At 39.2% G+C, this 23,114-nt stretch overlaps 1 protein-coding gene, 1 long non-coding RNA gene and 1 other non-coding gene across 3 annotated transcripts in view; 1 reads left to right on the forward strand and 2 right to left on the reverse strand.

Moving 5' to 3' along the window:
• The window catches only part of CMYA5 (cardiomyopathy associated 5), an 88,316-nt gene that overhangs the window by 44,068 nt on the left and 21,134 nt on the right, over positions 1 to 23,114 (reverse strand). The window contains exon 2 of the mRNA XM_025892714.2: positions 159 to 10,392. Coding sequence (XP_025748499.1) covers positions 159 to 10,392 — 10,234 coding nt within the window. The remainder of the gene's footprint in view (positions 1 to 158; positions 10,393 to 23,114) is intronic.
• LOC141374860 (uncharacterized) lies at positions 5,197 to 23,114 on the forward strand. Its single transcript, XR_012382007.1, has 3 exons — positions 5,197 to 5,295; positions 18,848 to 18,940; positions 21,359 to 23,114. It is a non-coding gene; the product is annotated as an uncharacterized lncRNA (long non-coding RNA).
• On the reverse strand, positions 17,620 to 17,726 carry LOC112839613 (U6 spliceosomal RNA). The gene has a single exon (XR_003212250.1). It is a non-coding gene; the product is annotated as a U6 spliceosomal RNA (small nuclear RNA).

Raw genomic sequence — 23,114 nt, forward strand, 5'->3', positions numbered from 1 at the left:
ACTGAATGCCTAGGGAAGAATTCTTAGCTTTCTTTCAGACTATTATCCCTAAATATGAAGATATCAAATATTGGTCATTTTTTAAATTGAGGAAATATGAAAAGAAATTAAATGTATTATTATTATTATGTACTTATATGCTTTAAAATCTTTTTTACCTTTACAGCACTTATCGCTGTATCAAGTGTTGCAACCTCATGGTCCTTGTGCATGCCAAGCATCTGGTCAACCGCAGAAATTGGGCTTCTGCAAGTGTAACAGTATGTGTCGATCTGGGACTTTTTCGGTTCCCTCTGTTCCTTCTCAGTTGCTGACTCTGATGACAATTGTTCTTGTTCTGTCTTCTCTCTGCCCAACTCCTTCTGTTTGGCAGACATACTTTGTTCTACCTCACTCACAAATTCATCCTCACTGACGTGTTCAAAGGATTCCTTTCCTTGAGATAACACATCTTCAGGCGCGGATTCTGAATACAGTTCCTCTGATAAAGTGTCTTGAGCAACCATTTCATAATTCAGGGATTCAGCAAATTCATACTCATCCTGAACGGGGCTACTGCGGAGTCTGTCTTCACTTGGCTCAGGTGCGACCATTATTATAGGTTCTTCTTGCAGTGTTTCTTGAACACAAGTTGCACCAGATGCAAGTTCTTCCTCTGGGAAGGACACTTGTACTGGGATGTTCAGGTTGACTTCTGGACTTGCACTTGCTGCTTCATTACTCTGACTGCTCGTTTCATCCGCTCTCTCCAGGACATGATGGATGTCTTCAAATGGAACCGCATAGCTTACCTTCTGGGTAACCACTGTGACTTCCTCAGTGATGGGAGCTTTTCCCTGCATAGCTTCATTGTCAAGGGTCTCCACATGGCATACTGAGTCTCCTTCCCTGTAAGTAGCTTTCTGTTCCTCTTCCAGACTCTTCTCCCCCAAAATAGTTCCAAACCTCCCCCAAATTTCCCCTTCTGCAGCTATTGGTTGGTATGAATCATCCTTACCAACTGCTTTTTTTTCCAGACCTTGGCCTTGGTCCTTTTGAGATACAGATGTGTCATGGAGAATGTCATCTTTGAGTATGTACTTCTCAAAATATATTCCTGTTCCATCATCGGTGTCAGAATTCCTGCTTGGAAACGATGCCTCAGAATTCACACTGTCACCTTCAGAAGCTGTCTCCCCTTCCTTCTTTTTCTCTCCAACTGCTTCTTCATACAGATCCTTGTATAAAAATGCAAATGCAGGTGGCTCCTCCAGAAGTTCGGGATTAATGGCTTTAGTGGTGGTAGGAAAGATCTGGGTTCGTGACAAAACCCCTTCCTCTGTACCAAATAAAGGCATCCCCGGCGACTTTAAGTCCACCTCTCTATTTATGCTCTTTGAGGCATCTCTGTCAGCTGATTGCTGGATATCCAAAGGCTTCTGGGTCTCTGGGTGAGATAGTTTGCTATAGTCCTTCTCCATCCCATAGAAGCTTTCATCTAATTTCACCAAGTCATATTCATGTTCCAGGGCACTTTCTTCTGAACTTTCTGGGAAAGAGACAGTATCTTCTGTAACTTCCTTTGGGAGTTCCCCCTCAACATTTAATTTCCATGGAGCTTTTTGTTTTTCTGGGGCTGGAGAGATGTTATAATCAATCAATGTATATTTTTCAAAATAATCTTCTTCACTGGGAGCTGTGGGCTGATTAAAGGTGAAATCATCAGTTTCTGAATCTGTGGCTACCTCCCGTTTTATGTTAAGAGATTCCTTTTGTTTATCGTCTTGCAGTGATGTAACTTGATCAGAATCTTCTAACTTACTCTTTAATGTTTTATGGCAAGAAACAGCCTCACTACTGTCCTGAAGGGATATAGTTTTAAATGAAGCCTTCTCTTCCAAATATTCTAGCTTATCTTGCATTAGTTCACTTTCCTCCTGATCAACTGAAGAAATAAATGCAGAAGCATGAATATTCAAAATCTCGCAGCCTTCAGAAATAATACTGAAGGCACTCTTTTGATCTTCTGAAAGTCCAGCTGGCTTACTAGTCACTGTGAAATCTTCATCTTTCACATACGTGTCTTCAGGCTCCTTGGATCTTTCTCTAGCAGGAACCCTTCTACCAGCATTGATTGCTGATGCATTCTTTATAAATTGAGCATAGTTGCTACTTGCTGAAGATACGTGGGCATCTTCCACAGCCTCCATATGCTGCTCTGAAGCAAGAACTGATTGCTTAGACATTTCAGATGTTAGATCTTCAGAAGTTTGGATAGTATGGACTGTATGCCTACCTGGAGTCAATTCTGACCATGGCATTTCTTGTTTCTTTACTGTATTAATTTCTGGAGAATTTCCTGAAACAAGTGTTTGTGATTTCGCAGATGACAACAAATATGGTGGGGTTTCTAAGCTCTTTGTTTCATCAAAATGATGATCTAAAATCCTTTCAGATTCTTTAGATGGAGATCCTTGTTTCATGCTTTCTTTTGTGGTATCTATTGAACCACCTTTCGATGGCTCTGCTGTTGTGACCTGTCCCTTTTCTTCATTGTGACTTGCCATATCCCTGCTTGACTTTTCCAATATCAGATTGCCTTCCTTAGGTAAAGAGTAGTTATCTCTTTCATCATGATAAGGAAGATCCTCTGGAAGGAACATTTTGATTTTCTCCACCAAAACTTTATTTTCTTCTCCTGGATGTGGTTGAGTTCCTACTGCCCTTGTTTCCCTGATTTCTGGGCGACCCTCCAAGAGCATAGTTTCTGATTTTTCAGTAACTGATACGGTTTTAACTGATGAAAATGGCTGAGTTTCATCCAAAGAAGGACTTAAGGAGATAACTGATTCTTCAGGCATAGACCTGATTACATTCACGGAAGAAGGCTGAATTTCCTGCTGCTGCTTTCCTTCTGAAAATACTTGTGACAGCTTTTGTTTTTCTTCTTTCTCCTGCTTCATTATTGTGCGTCCTTCTTTGTGGTCTTCATTTTGGGAGACTTGCTGCAGCACAGCTGCCGCTTTTGATTCTTCCAATTTAATAAGGCTAGATCCATGTGCAATTTGTGCCCTCCCTCTGTCATTATCCCAAAGTTCTAATGGGGCCACAGTTTCTGGCTTTTCTGCCAGCACCTTGTTTTCTGCCACGGAATATGATCTGGTTTCCAAGTCACCTTTCTCCTCAGTTGGGCTAACAGACCTGAGTTTTGTTTCCTCTTCAGAAGTTTTCAAGGAAGTAGGTTTTAGCATTTCTTTCTTCAGTCTCTCTTCACCCAGATCAATTAAGCTGCATTTAGATTCTTCTACTGGCAAAATTATTGTCTCTGGCTTCTCCGATTCCTTAGTGATATTTTTACTTGTGAAGCTAGATGAAGCTGATTTTGGCTGTTGTGGCACCTTATCTCTTGCATCAAATGAAAAGAGTGATTTTTCTTTTTGATCACTTCTTGGCTCTTTCTTAAGAATAGAAATATTCCATTTAGATGGATCAGAAATTTCTGGCTTCTGGCCTCTTTTACTATCAGTGATATGAAGAGGAACTGCATTTTGCACTTCTCCCACAATGGATTTCTCACCCATGGGAGAATAAGATTGAATTTCAAGATGTTCCTCATCATCCGCAAAAGCAACTACCGAGTTGAGGTCCATTTCCTCTGAATAGTCTAGAATTTCTTTTTTCCCATAATCTTCACTAGACACCTCAAAGTTGGATTTTGGCTGTTGTAAAATTTCTACATTTGATAAAGATGTGGGTTTTTCTTCAAAGTCTTGGCCTTCACCAGATTTAACTAAAGTGCCTCTGGATTTTTCAGCAATTTTAAGTTTTGCCTCTGGTAACAGACGATCAGCTGGTTTCTCGGTTGCATTAGAGTCAGCTGAAGCTGTTCCTTCAGACTCAGTCACAGGCACTGCTTTTTCTGCAGATGGACTTGGCTGAGTTTCTAAATCTTTTTCAGCAACTTTCTTATCTGGAGTGCTTGAGCCAAAAAACAAACTGGACATCCATGATGTGAAAGATAAAATTCCTTTCTTCCCCTTCTCCTCAGAAAGGCCTGGCTCAACTGCCTCTGGATGCTTAGGCAACTTTTGTGTCACCTCAGGTGGCTCTGCGGGTTGAGGTTCTTCATTTTCTTGCATTGAGGAGGGCGGTTTTATTGGTGTGGGTATTTTCATTTCAGATGCTGGCTTCCCTATCTCATTAACATCATCCACGACCTTTGACTGAATCGTTTTTGCTTCTTCTAATGGCTTCTCTCCAGCTAAAGGAGATATACTTCTGTGTGCTTCTTTCTCATTGCCCAAGCCAGGTTCTGAATCTTCTGCCAGAAAATGGGCTGCTTTGGTGGGAGAGGGAATAGTTTCTGATTTGATCTGTTCCACTGATGTGTCAGACACTGGTTTTTGGTGGATTCTTTCAGAAGGTAGTTTGATTTCTTCCTGGCTGCCTTCTTTGCAAGGCCTGGAAAATTCTGTGTTTGTTTTCTCCAGTATCAAACTTTCATTCCCCACAAAAGAGAAGATCTGCTTCCCCTCTGCTTCATTTCTCTCTACATTTCCAGTTGGAACAAAAGATTTTGGTTTGGGAGCCAGCTTTATTTCTTCAGAAGAGTAAGTTTTAGTTGATAAGGTCTCTATGTCACCACTGGAGGTATTGAGAGTAGATACTGGCTCTCGTAATGATAAAGGAGATTCCTCAGCAGAATGTGGCAGAAGCTGCTTTCTGGTTTCACATGTATGGTCTTTATCCAGCAGAGTGGCTTTGAGCTGCCCTGTCATCAAATCATTATTGCCAGAGGAACCCAGCTCCACAGATCCCAGTATTCTTTCTTCATGTTGACTTGCCAGATCCCTTTCTGGCTTTTCCAGCATCCAGCTTTCATCCTTTGGAACAAAAAGGGCCTCTTGCATCTGTGTTTCTTTAACATCTGCAGGCTCAGTTGTGATAAATGATTTTGATTCTTCCAAAGGCAAATTCTCTTTCAAAAATAAAAATTGTTTAACACCTAGATCTTTTTTATCTGCAAAAGACATGCTTACATCAGATAATTTAACACCTTGATCTGAATGAAGTGCTTTTCCAGGCTTCTCTTGTTCCACAAGGTCAGAAGAAACAATCTTTGATGGTTCTGTTACACTCTGGGGCACACAGAATGAATTTGGTTGGTCTGTTTCTTCATTTTGTTTCGTTTCAATATATCCTATCACTTGTGTCTTCAAATTTCCTGTTGACAGTAATGGGCTTATTTCTTGTTTTTCTCCCGTTTTAATGTCAGCCGAATGGTTCAACTTCTCTGATAATCCTTTTAAAGAAAAGGTATGTGGTTGAGGTTCTTTGGGGCCGTCTCCTTCAACTAGAGGGGTCAATGCTTCTTTTGACCCTAAGTTGACTACCTTGGGGGAGAAAGATTTAATTTCTTGAATCTGAGGTTCCTCCCTTAGGCATGATGAAACCTCTGAAATTTCAGGGTCAACTGTAGTTGACACATGATGTTCCCTGTTTTCTTCTTTTCCTCCTCTTCTGCTCCTAAGCTCAGCAAGGCCCTTTTCTAAGACAGAATCCTCTGTTTCGGTTATGGGAGATTTTACTTGTTTTGTATCTACGGATCCATCTTGCCCACCTAAACTATGACTGAATTCTGACTCAGTGCTTGGTAATTCTGATACTTGGTGTGGCTTATCTTTCTGTTCAAGTTCCAAAGAAAACTCCGCCAGAGCAAGATCTTGTCTTTCTGACAGGAAATCTCCCTGAGCTGTAGAAGATGGCTCCACTGTCTGTTTGTTCTTATCATCTTTGGGGGTCAAAGTTAAGTCTGCTGACACTAAATTTTCTAACTCAGGAGAAGAACTTTCCATTTCCTCATTTTTGCCTTTCAGAACTATATGTTTGCGGGCAGGTGACATGTCTTGTGAAGAAGCAAGTTCGGTTTCTTTTTTCTTCACCTCACCACCTTGGTTGAGCAAAAGCACATGTTCAGGCCCTGACACCTCTGAGGCAGACACAGAATTCTTTTTCTGTGATAAAACCAGTTGTTCAGAGTCAAGGACTGTAGAAAATGAAAGACCTTGTTCATTTTCCACCCTCTCTTCCTTAGATACATCTGAATGCTGAGAAGATGATGCTTTGGTTATTGGCAACCCAGGTTTAAATTCTTCAGTTTCTACCTTGGACAAAGAATGATCTGATAGAGAGGATATTCTTGCAGGTGAATCAAATTTAATTTCTTTCTCTGCTTCTGACCAAGCTGGACGTTCAGATGTAGCAGTTACAGTGGGAGAAGAACTCATTTTCCTTGCTACCTTTTCTTCTTTAAGAAGTGAATGCTCATCTATAGATGTCACCAGTGGTGGCAAACCACTTCCTAATTCACTCTTTTCTATTTTTGTTAAGACTGGATGTTCTATAGGGGTGGTAAAAGATAAATCTGTTGGGGTTTCTTCTTTTCCTAACTTGGGTAAGCTTGAATCATGCTTAGTTACAGATGTGGTTACTGAACAACTGGGTTCAATTTCTTTCTTTATTTCTTCCAAAAATTCTGGTGCGGGTGGTCCATGTTCAGCTTCCTCTTGCACTCTTCGTGGAGCTGAATGCAACACTCTAGATGTATCAGCTATTTTAGAGTCGTGTTTCACTTGCGTTTTTACTGCAGATAAAGTCTCAGGTCCAGATAAAGACGTGTCCTTTAGAGGTGAATATGGTTTTATTACCTCAGGCTCATTCTCTGACAACATTCTCTGTTCTGGTTCAGATGTCACAGTGGGAGCTAAATTGGGTTTCACATCCTTCTTTGGCTCATCTACCAAGTCAGGCAGAACTGAATATTTCATCCCAGACCCTAGAACATTTGGAGGCTGAAGCTCCATTTCTTGATCCCGTGATACATGTGCTGTAGCTTCTTGAGAATCAGGCACAATTTCTTCCTTACTTTTAACTTTTAACAAAGCCATCTGTTCATTTGCAGCTTTTGGAGTGAGTGATGCTTTGGCTTCTTGTTCTTTCTGAAGTGCATGGACTGAATCAGGTGAAACTGAATATTGAGATGAATGCAAAACTGGTTTGGTGTCTTCCTTTACTGTAAATGATTGTGCAGGTAAAGAAACAGGTGTTGCAGCTACTGGTGAACTAGTCTGAATTTCTCCTTTCTCTGTTTCACTGGTTGAATATGGTGAAATCAAGTCTTCAGACTCGGGTTCTGAAAATCCTCGAGTTATATGCTGCTGTGTCAAAATGAGATATTTAGATACAGATATTGAGGTTGTTTGAGCATCTGGCTCAACTTTTGTGATCTCTCTTTTATTTGTTGAAGATGGCAGACTCAAGTCTTCGGGTGCAGACATTGAAGGGGAAGGTTTGGCTTGTTGCTTCTGTGATGAACCAAGGTGCTCAGGTATGGGTGTGGCAGCTGTTGGCACAGTGTCTTCCTCATCTGCTTCTGAAGAGCCAGAATATCCAGAAGCAGATATTGCAGTTACCAGTGAATCATGCTCAAATTCATTTTTCTTTGTTTCTGGGATTCTATACGGTGGGATTGAAACTTGTGATGCTGAGTCTGGAGAAAAAAGTTCAGCTTCCTCAGTGTCTTCATCTGACAAAATAGTGTGCTCAGATGGTGATGTTAAACATATTGGAGAATCACATTCAAATTCTCTTTTTTCCGTTTCCTGAGTTGCATAGGGTGAAAATGAGAATTCTGACACAAATGCTGAGTCTGGAGAAAAAAGTCCAATGTCTTGCTCTTCTTCTGAGAAATTCGTGGGTGAGGAGGCACCTTTTAGGTTTAAAGGGTATCTGTGGACAATTTCTTCCTCTCGTGCTTCTGGTGTTGCATATGGTGGTACCGAAAATTCAGAGGTCGAGGTGGAGGAGGGTGTGTACCGCTCAATTTCTACTGTCTCTTCTGATAAGACAATATGCTCAGATGGGGTAGCTACAAATGACAGGGCCTGGCATTCAGAAGTCTGCTCAGCTGTGGATGGTTGGAGAGAGCTTTCAGAGTCAGAGGCCACATTTGGGGAATACAATCCAGTGTCTTCCTTCTTTTCTTCTGACAAAATCGTGTGCTCAGAAACATCTTTTGATTTTAATGGGGACACATCATCAATTATTTTCTTTGGGGATTCCTGTGTTACATTTGGCGGAACTGCATTTTGGGAAGTCAATGTTGAATCTGCTGTGAAACGCTCACTTCCTAGGTCCTCTTCTTCTGACATGACTGCCTGTTCCAATGTAGCAGTTGAAAACAGTGGGGCCTTGCATTCAGAAGTCTGCTCAGCTGTGGATGGTGAGAGAGAGCGTTTAGAGACAGAGGCCACATTTGGGGAACACAATCCAGTGTCTTCCTTCTTTTCTTCTGACAAAATCGTATGCTCAGAAACATCTTTTGATTTTAATGGGGACTTTAGGTCAATTGTTTTCATCAGTGACCCTTTTGTTGCCTGGCATAGAGTCGAATATTCAGAAGCAGATGTGGAATCTGGTGTGTAACATCCACTTTCTGAAGCGTCTTCTCCGGACAGGACCACGTGTTCTGAGAAAGCTGCTGAAAACTGAGGGGACTGGCATTCAGAAGTCTGCTCAGTTGTAGATGGTGACAGAGAGCACTCAGATGCAGAGGCCAAAGGCTCAAATTCCTCATTCTCCCCTTCTGAAAAAATTGCATGTTCAGATATACCGTTTACAGTGGATGGAGAAACTGGCTCAACTTCTTGCTGCTCTAGTTCATGGTGCAAATCCTGTGGGACTGAATACTCTGATACAAAAGCAGAATCAGTAGAAACAGACTCATTTTCCTCTTTTTCTTCCTCAGATGAAGCAACATGTTCAGGTGTGGATGCTTTCAGTGATGGTAAAAGGATCTCCTCTTCTTTCTGCTCCACTTCAGTGTCCAAATATGGTGAGAAGGGCTTCTTGGAAATAGATGGACTCTCTGGGTATTCAAGTTCTATGATCTCTTCTTCCACTAAATTAGAATCTTCAGGTTCAGGGGTAGCAGCTATCGGTAGAGAAGTTTCAACTTCTTCTTTCTTTGGTTCCTCTAACACTAGAGGTTCAAAAAGAGAAATGGATGGCTCAGGTACATTTTCTTCCTCCATTCCTTTGACATCAAGATAAGGAGGGGTTTGTTGTTCAGAGACTGCTTCTGCCCTCTCTGGTGAAGTCAGGTCCAGCTCTGTTGTCTCTGGGCCAAAATCTTCCTCAATGGATGCTGCCAGACCTGGTGCACCTGTTTCCAGAGAATCCTTTTCTGCCTCCAATGAAATGGAATGGTCAACAGAATACATATCTTCCTTCTTTACCTCATCCACTAACAGTGGTAAGACTGAAGAGTCATGCTCTGAAGTCACTATTTCTTGTGAATCAGGCTCAAATTCTTCCTTCGCTGTTTCCAGTAACCCAGTTGTAGATGTATCAGGTGTAAGAGAGGAAGGCTCCATTTCATGGAGTTTTGCTTCATCACCTGGCTGTCGTGGCACTAACTGTGGAGGGATGAGCTGTATGTCTTGTTCTGCTGTGTCATTACTTGCATAAGAGGAAACTGTGTGCTTGGTGGCAGATGCGGCCTTTAGTGGAGAATCAACGTAAATTTTCTTTTCATCTTCATGACTGAATGAGGAAGTCAAGGACTCTGATCCTTTAGAGGATGCAGCTTTCCAGGGTGTAGCAAGCTCTTTTACCTTATCATCTTCTATGTTTTGGCCTACTAATTTGCTTGTTTGAGAAACTATATTAGAATCACGATTGCTCATATCTGGCTCTAGACTAATGGATGCATCTTTCCCCTTCCTATAATGTATTTCTTTAATTACATAACCCTTTGGCAATGTTCCATAAAATTGTAGAGGAATTAATTCTTCTTTAACTGAATTAAACATCTTAATTTTATACTGTACTGTTCCTATGTAGACTGGCCTTAACACTAAGGGCTTGTGTTCTTTATATATTGCCCCGGTAATAGGAGGTGTATTTGAGGTGGTCTTCTTTTTTCTCGTTTTATCATAAATACCAGTAGATGACTTCTCTTTCTGGGTGCTTAGTACCTGGCTTTCTGAAATTAAAGGATTATCTTTTGTATTTGCTGGAACATCTTGAGATTCGAGAGAATTTCTCTTTTTGTTGCCTTTCCGACGCAGTGATGGTGAGCCACGTTTTGACTTGGGCGTTCTTTTCCGAACCTTTTTAACTCCATCCACAATAAAGGAAACATTCCCTGGAGGAGAATTCACAGTTGACCCTTCCAGACTACACACACCAGAAGTCTGACTCTCTTCCGAGGCCCAAGGAGTGAAAGACCTGCTTGAACTGGTCTCCCAGGTTATTCCACTATCTTCCCGTTGAACTGTCACCATGGAAAAGGAGGGGTCAGATATGATACACTTCTGCTTGGTCTTGCCTTCTTCATCCTGGTCTGATAATCTAAAGTAAGTAATAATATTATCAATAATAGTACATATTATTATAAAAATAACACTATATTAATTACAGATAGTAATGTCAATATCCTATTTTCACTAGGTAATGGGTTAATGTGAAATTAAAGTATACAGATAAATATTGCCACCCATATCAAAAATAGGTAAGAATGCAAAATAAAATTGAAAACAAGAAGTCAGGATATGAAATATAATAACACATCCCAGGCTGGAATGATTCCGTTCACCACCTACCCTTCATCGGGATTTTCCCCCTGACCTCCCATGGCTCGTCCAGTTACTCAGGCTCACTCTGTGTCACCAGGACCTTCATAATGGGCACTTGGCCTCTGTGCCCTCTCCATTACTACTACCATCACCCTGACCTAGCTTTCTATCGCGTCATCTCTAGTTTCTTTCATTAGCTTCCTAATGTCTACCTCCCACCCTCCCCTATCCTTAACCTGCTCTACTCCCTTTTCCAGACCTACTTTAGTAAAATTTTCCATCATCCCATTCCTTGCTCAAAAAATATCAGTAAATTCCTCATACCTGTGGGGAAAAGAGTTCAAAATACTTAACTTTCTGATCCCTAGTTGACTTTATTTCCAAGTACGCACTTTCACCCCGTGCCTACCTTGCACATTTCTGTTTTAACTATATAATTCACTGCCCAGTAAATATGTCATGTGGACTCTGGATCAGAGCCATACAAGAGAAAATAGAGATACATCCCCAAAACAGCCTACAGGCTGCACATTTCCTCATTTGTAAGCCAGGGATCAAATGGAACCTAGCTCTCTGGGTTGCTGTGAGGATTCAATTAGTTAATACACATGAAGTGCTCAGGAAAAGTGCCTGGCATATAGCTCATGTTCAGTAAACATTATCTGTAATCAAGTTTCCACACATCACTGGATTAGAGACCAAGGGAGCCTGGGCATGACCATTTTCAACTGCTACAGGTGAAAAGATGGTCTCCTTGGACTGCTCTCATAGGCCCTCAAGAGACAGCTGGCTTTGGCCACCCTTTCCATTGCCATTGAGCCCCTGGCAGACTCTGTAGTACTCTTCTCTGAAATTTTCTTGTACCTCTTCCTCCCGGGTGTTCATTTGTTCCTGCATTTACAATTCTTATCCCCCATTTCACTCCACCTCTTCTGCATATCTAAATTCTATATCCTCTTCAAGGCTTAGTTTAAAAACCTCCAGTGTTACTCTTCCTGATCAATTCAGCAGTCATGTTTGCCATTACTTCATAAGCATTAAGCTGAAGATTAAAACTCCAACGGCTATATCCTTCTAAGAATATGGCTACAGTTTGCAATAAACACAAACTACCGACTGGCGTATACCATTCTACAACAATAAAAACAAAAACACAAAGCTTCCTATGCTAAAAACCCATGAAGTATAAGTATTAAATTAAGTATTTTTGTACGTATTAATATATAAATATGTATATATTAATTATTAACTTTTTGAAAACATATGCAGAATTTAGGTCCCTTACTAATAATTTTTAATCATCAATCACTGCTTATGCCAGTGGTTCTTAACTCGGGACATATTTTAGAATCACCAGTAGGAAACTTTTAAAAAATACTGATGCTATCCCATACCCCTCCCCACAGAGACTCTGATTTAACTATACTAGGGTAGGGTCTCAGCTTTGCTGTGTTTTTATGTTTTAAAAGCTTCTAAGTGACTCCAATCTAAAGCAGAGTTGAAAATCACTGGCCTAAACAATCCTAACTATGAAATTTAAGTAGTATACGCCTTTCTTGCTTACTTCAAACACTTCCTAGTTAGACCAGGCTGAGCGCCAAGACCATAAATCCTTGTAGTTACAGTCTACTCCCCCTTTCTTAAACCTCAGAGTTTCCCCAACAGTCTGCTGCAAAGAGCTTATGGACCACTGAGATCCTGACTTCCTTAACTCTCACCACAGCCAGCAAGAGCCTAGGGCAGCCAGAACCCCCGCCCAGCTGGTCTTCAACAGCAAGCAGCCTTATCCATTTATCCCAGGGCACTATAAGTAATTTCACTTCCTATACATGCCATAAGTGCAAAGGGCTGGAAAGCAATGGGAAGAACTAGTTTCCCCATTTCCTTGGCAACTCTGCTCTCACTTATTTGTTTTGGTATTAAACCACTGAACTTAATTAGGAATTAATACTCCATCTTGGTTCTGGATTGAATCTTATTTTATAATGTTTTTTCAAGCTATTTACATACTTAATTAAAGTTATTCCTCAGAATTTTCAATTCCTTCTACCCCTTCTCCCTTTTGTTAAGAGAAGCAGGATGAAATTAAAAATTAAGGTTATGACATGCATTGGGGAAGTCAGCATTTTGAATGCCCATGATTGTAGTAGTATGATAAAAGCAATTATAAATTCAATTTAGAGTTAATTATTGATTATAAATTTAATGAACTCAACCAGAGAAGTTTTCATTACTAGCTAGAATGAGTTCATGAGTGCTTAGCAGAATACCCAAATGGTGATCATAAGAAGAAAGAGCCCTACTGAGGTGGATTCATTCAATTACTTGTTTATTCATTCACTCATTCATTCCTTCATTTAATGAACTTTTATTGGGCTCAAATACTAGGAATACAAATATAAAGACACAGAACCTTCTCTCAAGAAATTAAAAATGTAATAGGGAGACAGAACTAAACATTTTAACAAGTAAGATTAGTACTATTCTAGAAGACAAGAAAGACACAGTGACAATGTAAAGAAGAGAAGACTTCACAGAGGAAAGATACTTGAGTTGGATTTTGAAGAATAAATAGGAGTTTGCCAAATGGATGAGGAGTGGAGGTGGTGTGAGGATGGAGAGGTTATTCCAGGAAAATGTCACAGAATATGCAAAATGTACATATGAATAAATCAGCCTGGCTCACTGAAAAACCTAAAGTATTTTGGGATGTCTGGATTTTTGGAGAGAAGTAAAGGAATAGAAGAATGACAGAGCCAACAAGAATCAGAGAATGACTATATTAGCATGTGTAAAACCACAGCCCAAGGATTCACATTATACTCAGTCTAAAAAAATAATTTCCCTTAATAGAAGAGAAATGGTCTGCATAGAGTTCAGAAATATATTTCTTATTCAAGAACACAAGTGTTCTCATCTATGCAAAGATGTATACATCAGCGTCTCATAGTTAATGGATATTGGCTATGAACATCATCTCATTCATTCTCCTCTGATTCTCACAGAGCAAACTTCTCATCATTACTTGGCTTCCCATGTAGAAGATAGACACATCTTGATGACCTGTGTATGTAGCTCACTTTCTGGCCCCCTTCAGAAACGAGCAAGGAGAAGGTTTAGTGGTCTGAGTTAGATCAGGAAAAAATTGATTGATACCAGAGCTGAGTGCCAAACACTCCTCCTTCCTTTTGAGGATAACCTTTATCTGATTAAGGAAGTTTCCTTCTATTCCTATTTGCTGAGAGAGTTTTTAGAATAATGAATGAATGAATGAATGTTAAATTCTATTAAACATTTTTTATACAACTATGGTGATGACCATATCCTCTATTCTGTTAATGTGAATTACAGTGATTGATTTCCAGACATCAAACCAACCTTGAATTCCTAAAATGACCTCAAGTGGTTGTGATGTATTATACATTTTTTTAAAGATTTTATTTATTTATTTGATGGAGAGAGACACAGAGAGAGTGGGAACACAAGCAGGGGGAGTGGGAGAAGGAGAAACAGGCTTCCCGCTGAGCAGGGAGCCTGATGCGGGGCTCAATCCCAGGACCCTGGGATCATGACCTGAGCCGAAGGCAGACGCTTAATGACTGAGCCACTCAGGCATCCCAGAAATATTAATTTTAATCATAAGGAAATGTCCCTTTTATCTGTGAGTAATGATTTTTGCCTATGTATTCTTTGATACTAATAAAGTTGTACTTTGGTATTAATTAAACTATACCAGTTTGGTTTTGATTAATGTTTGCATGCTATATCTCTTTGCATTTTTACTTTTAGCCTTTCTGTATCCTTATCCTTATATTTTAGATGTGTCTCTTATAAGTGACTCAAAGATTTTTTAAATCAACTCTGATAATTTAAGTGGAGCACTTAGTTCATTTAAACTTAATATAATTACCAATATAACTATCATATATTTGGGTTAAGTCTTCTATCTCTGCTTTCTATCTGTACTACCTATTATATGTTCCTTTTTCTCTTCCTTCTTGCCTTATTTCTGAATGAATATTTATTATCATTCCATTTTCCCTATCAGGTTGGCAGTTACATTTTACTATTCTTTTAATGATTACCCTAGAGATTACAACATGCATCCTTGATTCGTTAATGTCTAACGCAAATTGGTATTTTTATTTTTTCAAGACAACACAAAGACCCTAAACCACTTTAATTTCAATTTACATGCTACTTTAATTATATTTTAATTTTATAAATATTTTTAAGTCCCATGGACATAACTTTATTACTATTTTAAACTGTCGAGTCAACTATCTAGATTTACCTAGATACTGAATCTTTTTATTGTGTTTCATTCCTTCCTGCATCTCCAACATTCCATCTGGAATCACTTTCCTCCTCCCTGAAGAATTCCATTTAGTATTTCCTTTTAGTGTGAATCTGGTGGTGATAAAATCTCTCTACTCTTTTTTCTTTTTTTTTTTTAAGTCTTTTACATTTCCATTCTTGAAGAATATTTTTTCAGGGTATAAAATTCTAGATTGGCAGATATTTTCTTTCAACACTTTAAAAAATATCATTCCACTGTCTTCTATCTTCCCTTGTTTCATTGATAAATCAACCATTAGTGTAATGTTATTTTCTGAAGGTATTCTGGATTATTTCTCCCCACCACCACCCAGCTATTTTTAGAATGTTGTTGTCTTTAGTTTTCAGAAGTTTTACTATGATGTGCTTAGGAATCTTATCCTGCTTGGAGTTTGTATGGCTTCTTAAATCTGTATATTGATGTCTTTCATCATCTTTGAAAAATTCTCAGCCATATTATGTTCAAATATTGCTTCTATCCCTTGTCCCTTTTCTCTATCTGAGATTCCAAGTTTTCATAAATTAAAATTTCTCACTGTGTCTTATCTGTGCTTCATTTGCATGTTTCTTTCAATCTATCATTCAGCACATTTATTCTCTCTTCAGGTGTGTCTAAACTACTACTACAACCATCAAATGTGTCATTGTTATTGTATTTTTCAGTACAAATATTTCCATTCTTTTAATTGTTTCCAATCATCTGACAAAGTTCTCAGTCTTGTCTTTTATTCCCATGTCCCCTTCTCCCTATAAATAAGTTCAGCATTATATAAGCATCACCCTCCTCCAGGAGCCCTACTCTTTCTATAGCAATCCAGCTATGCCCTGAATAAGTAAGACTCTTTGTGGGATGAGAGCCTGAAGGATCCATGTGCTCTGCTACTTCTCCATTTCTGAATTTCCCCCAGTAAACCCTAATTTATATTTTCATTGTGTCACATGCATACCCCTTTGTATAGTGAGGAGGGGATATGATAACCCCTGAATGGTGTTTTGGTAGCTTGGTGATAATATTTTTATATCCCACTGTTGAGCTGACATATTTTCTAAATTTATTTTGTGTGTGTGAGTTGTATGAGCATAAATCAGTTCTCAAGAGATGAATTTTATTAAACATGCTGGAAAAATCTAACTTCTTGTTCCAAAATGAAGCATAAGTTTCCAGAATATGACCATATCAAAAAAATTCTTGTGTTTGCAATTTAGCAGTGATCAGCCTCCTTAGATACCCCTGTTTATTTCCATTTCACTTTAGTTGAAACAGAGACTAGTAACTTACTAAAAATTAAATTATTGGTCATGGATGGAAAGAGCCTTCTGACTTTATAATATTTTTCATTTTACAAGGGAGAAAACCAAAGAAAGGGAATACACATATACCCAAATTGAGATTTTTAAAGAGGAAAATGGGTAGCCCTCAAAGTAGAGCTACCAAAATAATGATTTCCCTTATCCCATCATCATCTTTATTTTAATTGGTACTCTCATTTTTACTTAAAGAAAATAGAACTATGCTTCTAAAGAAGTGAAACAGGTCCTCAAACTTTGTATCTGAAGGCTAAGATAATTATTATATTTTGTTTCTATTGGGCTCAAGATTAATATTCTAGGAATGAGCAGTCCCTTCTTCCAACCAACAGTTAAAGTGACATTCTTTATGGGAGTATCATTTTGAGCAATGCCTTAGATTTTCATGATGACTTATTCCACTCTCAAGCAATCACAGTGCACTAATAGTGTACCAAATGAAAAAAGGTAATGGATAGGATTTTTTCTTACTATATCTGTTAAAGTGCATTAAGTTTCAACTGTTATAACAGTATAATAAAGTCACATTTGATCTTGCATATATTGCAAACTTTGAAAAACATGTTTTTAAAGTATAAAATATCAAGCAAGCTTGTAATCTTCTAATACAAATTGTTGGTATTTTATGTGGGCCTTTAAAAAAGAACCAAGAGTTCTTAAAAACATAATCACTAACTCTACAATTAATATTTTCACCAAAAATTAAGTGAATACCCATGTCGTAAGCAGAAAATTAATCATATGCATTGCTGAACAAAAAGTAATATAAAATAGCTTAGGTTAAGGGGAGCTTATAAGCTATTAGGCAGTTAAGGAAAAAAAAATGCATGAATCCATGAATGAAAAAATTATTATAGAGGTTTATCATGCCCTAACATAAAGTCCTCATTTTGTAAGTATACTAAAGACCAATGAAGTTCAGTGTGGATGAGTAGAGTAAGTATCTTATTTTCACAATGACCAGACATTTCATAAGTGTGGGAGTTAGGGCCTTCTACCACTTGAAACCCATCTTTCTCTTTCTTTCTTTTCTTTCTTTCTTTCTTTCTTTCTTTCTTTCTTTCTTTCTTTCTTTCTTTCTTTCTTTTCTTTCTTTTCTTTCTTTTCTTCCTTTCTTCCTTTCTTCCTTTCTTCCTTTCTTCCTTTCTTCCTTTCTTCCTTTCTTCCTTTCTTCCTTCCTTCCTTCCTTCCTTCCTTCCTTCCTTCCTTCCTTCCTTTCTTTCTTTCTTTCTCTTTCTTCCTTCCTTCCTTCCTTCCTTCCTTTCTTTCTTCCTTCCTTCCTTCCTTCCTTCCTTCCTTCCTTCCTTCCTTCCTTCTTTCCTTCCTTCCTTCCTTCCTTCCCTACTTTCTTTCTTTCTTTTTTATGGAACGCTTCATGAATTTGCGTGTCATCCTTGCACAGGGGCCATGCTAATCTTCTCTGTATCGTTCCAATTTTAGTATATGTGCTGCCGAAGTGAGCACAACCCATTTATCTTTCTACCTTTATCTTCTACTCTTCTTCTTCATGAACCCTGTGCACCAGCCAAACATCAGCCTTATGCCTCATGGCTTTGCTTACATCCTTCTTTTTACTTGGAATGAATCATCTCTGTACATCCTAACTTTACACTTTTCAGAGACCAGCTCATATATCAACTTCTCTATGTACCTGTCAATGATTCTCTGAGCCAAAAGTAATCTTCCTCCTCTGAACTTCTGGAATCTTCATGTAATCTTCTATGGCATTTAAAATCCTACAGTAGTTAGTTTTACATATACCTTAGCTGCTCTACAAGGCTATAAACTACCTATGAGGAATCCTGTCTTTTATTTTTTTTATTTTTTTAAAGATTTTATTTATTTATTTGAGAGAGAGAGAATGAGATAGAGAGAGCATGAGAGGGGTGAGGGTCAGAGGGAGAAGCAGACTCCCCGCCGAGCAGGGAGCCCAATGCGGGACTCGATCCCGGGACTCCAGGATCATGGCCTGAGCCGAAGGCAGTTGCTTAACCAACTGAACCACCTAGGCACCCAAGGAATCCTGTCTTTTAGTTGTTCTTTTTTTAGCTCTCCTCTTGTGAAGTCTTTCCAAAACACTCACCTTTGTTTCCAGAACAACTCTTTTACTTTTGCACTCAGTTCATCAGCTTCAGTAATATTTAATTAAATCATGTAATAACAATAACAAGTACAACTAGTATTAAAAGGTTTGGGGGGTGCCTAGGTGGCTCAGTCGGTTAAGCATCCAACTCTTGATCTTAGCTCACGTCTTGATCTCAGGGTCATGAGTTCAAGCCCCGCACTGGGCTTCACACTCTGGGCATGGAGCCTACTTAAAGATAGATAGATAGATGATAGATAAAGTAAAATAAAATAAGTTTGGGAATAGTCACAACTGACCCTTAGTAAAAATGCTACTCAAAATGATGAGTATTATTAGACAGTAGCTTGCCACAAGGAGTGGTTAGCTTGCCTTGCCTGTTTTAAGGAGAAAACGGGGATCTTTGGTTACTCTAGCCACTTAGGTTTAGTGGAAAAGTAGTTAAAAGAGTTTATATTACTCTTTCTGTATATTTCTAATCTCCACGGAATTTCTGTTTCAGATGAATGTCAAAACTATAAAATTTCTTCAATCATCATTGACTTTCAACTGATTTCAAATTGAAGCCCAGAGTCCAGATTCACTCATTCAACAAGTATTTACTGAGCTCCAGTTTTGTAGTGGGCACTGTGTTAGGCACGATTTGTTTTACAGCAAAATAACCATTTGGTGCAAATTTTCTAAAAGAACTTTGCAGTTCACTTCAAATTAACCAATTTGGTCTGAGCTATAGATTTATGGTAGAACTACAAGTTATTTTTTCCTTATTTATTCTTCTGAAATCTAAGAATGCATGTGGATGTTGCTACTGGGGGCAGCTCCACAGTAAAATGAATTAGGTGCTTGCCTAAGCCCTCATGTCTATGGGAGTGTTGCCAGACACAATCAACATTCTCCCAGCCTAGTTTGAGAACACTCAGTTTTGTGGGAACATTTTTCTGCCTATCTATACAAGGGAGCATGAATAAACTGTGCGATATAAAGATTCACATCTTTTTAGATTTTTTTAAAGGATTTTTTTTATCTGTAAAATCTCATAAAATACGTGACAGCAATTTCTTTAAATTATTAACAGAGACATTAATTGCTCATTCCAGGTATTTCTTTCCATGTGAAAGGACATCCATCTTAGTGTAACCCTCCTTCCTGGCTTAGCTTCCCTCTATCACTATTTCCTATTTTACTCTGTTCCTTGTGCTGTTCAGTATATAGAACAGGCCCTCCTGTGGAGAGGCCTGTAGTTCTTTAGAATTCATAACTGGGTATATAAGTCTGTTTATTTCTGAGACTTGGTATTAGAAAACACACTGTTATCCTACAACTAAGCCACATTCTTTGATATCATCAACTTATCAGAAATAAAGCTGACATTTTGATCCCTATTTGCCATTCTTTTGATTTATTTATCAGTTGTCACAGAATTTAGGCAGGGAGAAGAGGGTGTTGTGTAATAGTCTACTTGTCAAAGCCCAGTAAACACAAATGACCACAAGTACAGCAGTTGGCAAAGCCTAAAGGACATCACTTGACAGCAAGAACAGATAATGATAGCTAACCTATGTGCTTGTGAGTATCCACCATAAACTGATATGTGGACTAATCAGACCACCAGAAATCTGCCAGTCAGAATTCAGTACTGCCCTGTTCACATGGGGGTTTCTTTCACAAGCACACAGAACTGTGCACAGCTTTATTTGCACTGGTTTGCACCAGAGCTAAAATGGTTGACCTGATGCATTATAAGCAACATAGACCAATATTAAAAATTGGTGGTCAGTGGTCGGTGGTGAGTGATAAATAATATTATATCCGTGGCAAAAATGTTCATGAGCTGGAAAGAATAAGTGTTGACAATCTGAGTCAGATTGTACAAAAAAGATAAATGTTGGTATTCTTCAATGGCTCAGGCTACTTTAGCCTCGGGCCATGCCAACTCAGGCTGGTCCTGCAGTGATCTGCTGACAGGAGGAAGGAAGTCTGGATTCTAGTGCTTGCTCTGACACTCACCCAATGTCTGGTTTTTTGCATGTAAACAAAACAAAGTTCCTGCTCTCATGTTGCTTAAATTCTAGTAGAGGGGAAGACAGAGAAAAAACAAAGCAAACATACAAATGTTTGGGAGCGGTAAGCGCTATGAACAAAAGAAAACAGAATAAGTGGCACTGAGGGCAATGGTTTGAGTTGGGGTGCTGTATTGTACAGGGTGGTCAAGGAAAACCTCTCAGTTAAAGAGACATTTGAGCAGAGACTGGGAGGGAGTGAGGGACTAAGCATGCAAATACCAGCAAAAAGAGCAGAGCAAACAACAATACTAACATTGCTCAGAGGAGACTGCTTGGCAAACACACACAGCAAAGGTGGGAGTATGATGAAGCAGGGCAAGGGGGAGAGAGAGAAAAACAAGAGGTGAGGTCAGAAGGGTAACTGGGAGCCAGTTCATCGGGGCGTCAAGGCCATGGGAAGTATCTGGACTTCACTCTGAATGGGACAGTAAGCCACTGGACTTGTCAGGCCTGCCATCTTCTAGTCACTCAGAGATGGGAGCTAGTCAGACTAAGCTTGCTGGCCCATCTACCACCCTGCCCTACCCCAATCAGGAATTTGAATCTTAAAAAGCGTCATTGGATGGCTGAAAATCCACAGCACCCAGGACAGACAATCAGACTTTCTTGTTCCCTAGACCCCATATAGCACTCCCCTGGTTCTTGCCCACTTCCTCAGTCTCCCATTTGTTCTGTGAGATTTTCAAAGTTCTAATAGATGCCATTTGCTATTTGCATATTGAGAATTGTTTCTTTGCTCGCTATTAGAGATCACCAAGCTTGTTTCCCTTCTTTCTGGGCTTACAGATAGTCTGTGCTGCCCGGCCTCCTTTGAGTTAGGTGTGGCCAGATGGCAGCCAAGTGACAAGTTCTAGCCAATGGAAAGTGAGCACTAGTAACATATGCCATTCCTAGGTCGGGATCATTAAAACTTCCCACATGTGACCCTCTCTACTTTTTCCCATGCACAGGTTGAAGGACAGCAACCTTAAATGCCACATGATGAAAGCGCAAAGCCACAACAGGTGATGCCTCAGGCCCTGAGTCACTACTTGGAGGAGACCTGCCCAACCAGAAAAACCTGCATTGGACTTTTAAGTAACTCAAGAGAGTAACTCAAGAGAAAGTTTTATTATGACTGCTCACTTGGAGCAGCTAGTGTTATCTTATCTAATACAAACCTAACTACATGTCTCAGTCATCATGAAACACCTCACTCTGACATTAAACCCCTGTTCTACTTGGCAGAGAAAACACTTCCTTAATGATACAAGTAAATGAAAACATTTCTTGTAAAATATTAATCTAACACTGATAAACCTCCCTTAACTACCACAACTACTATTTCAGTCCCATAATCAGAGCTAACCCAGTTAATCGATAATATATTGCAAATTAAAAAAACAAAACTGAGCCTGGCAAAATAAATAATAGAAACTCTGTTTTCAGATTCTAACAAGTACTCATGATGCGGAAAATAACGAGAATACTAAGAGGAATAACACAGTGCCTGTCTTCTAGGAACATCAACCCTGGCATGTTGAAATATCGACAGAGATCATTAAAATACAGCTGACCCATGTGATAACAGAAAGAATGTGCAAACAGCCTTCAGACATGGATGTACAGAGAAGGACATTTTTTAACTTTGGAGTAGACTGGGGCAGGCTGTGTGAATATATGTGAAAGGAGGGGTCTGGAACATAATCATAGAATATAAAAGGTTGATACAAGCTTTTGTAAAATAAAAATGAGTTTCCCAGGAAGACCAGGTTGGGATGGTTGTGGACAGTTCAAGTAAAAGGAACAAGTACAAAAGGAGGGAACTGTGAAACCATAGGGTCTGTCTGGGTGTGCAAAAGTTTAATTTTTGAAAATTGAAAGACCCAGTGGCATATATGTTAGTATTATTTAGATGCTTCCAAATGCCACTGCAACTTCCAAGTAGTTTGGAAAATAAAATAAATAAATAAATAAAATAAACCATCACTCGGGGCTTTAGACAGTACTGATAATTAGTTAATGATGAGCTACATATATGCTTGAGATAACTTGGGTCACTGAGTGCCTGAGACATGTGCTTGACCTTTCAACAGGGAGTAGATGAAGAAGTGATTCATTTGCAAGTACAACATTTCCAAAATAGTGACTATCTTTCTTCTTTCTGACTCCCACCCCTCCCCAAACAAAATATTATATGTGGGCCATAAGCAGAAACTTCTCCATTTACTTCAAGTAGGCAATGTCTACCCAGTAGTGGGTAAAGGTGTTGCATGACCCATCAGGACTCTGGAATTATAGGAGCCATTTATCTCCCCAGAGTTAAAAAGAGTAGTTTGGGTTCAGAGTGAGCAATCAATTTATAAATACTCGGGGGGAGGTGCCTGAATGGCTCAGTTGGTTGAGCCTCCGACTCTTGATTTTGGCTCGTGTGGTAATCTTGGGGTCATGGTACTGACACCTGCATGGGCACCGTGCTAAGCATGGAGACTGCTTGAGATTTTCTCTCTCCCTCTCCCTGTGCTCTCCACTCCCAGCTCGTGCACACACTCGCTCTTACAATAATAATAATAATAAATAAATAAATAAACAAATAAATACATACGTACTTAGGAGAAATTTATCTATTCAGGGCCTGGCCAAGAGTTGGGGGCCATGATTTAATTAAGTAAACTGTAGGCAAATGTCTGAATCCCCCAGAGAGAAGTATAAAAACTCATCCACCAA

This window comes from Callorhinus ursinus, unplaced genomic scaffold (assembly GCF_003265705.2).
Source record: "Callorhinus ursinus isolate GAN/ISIS: 27379988/994484 unplaced genomic scaffold, GSC_fseal_2.0 scaffold23, whole genome shotgun sequence".
Classification (NCBI taxonomy): Eukaryota; Metazoa; Chordata; class Mammalia; order Carnivora; family Otariidae; genus Callorhinus; species Callorhinus ursinus.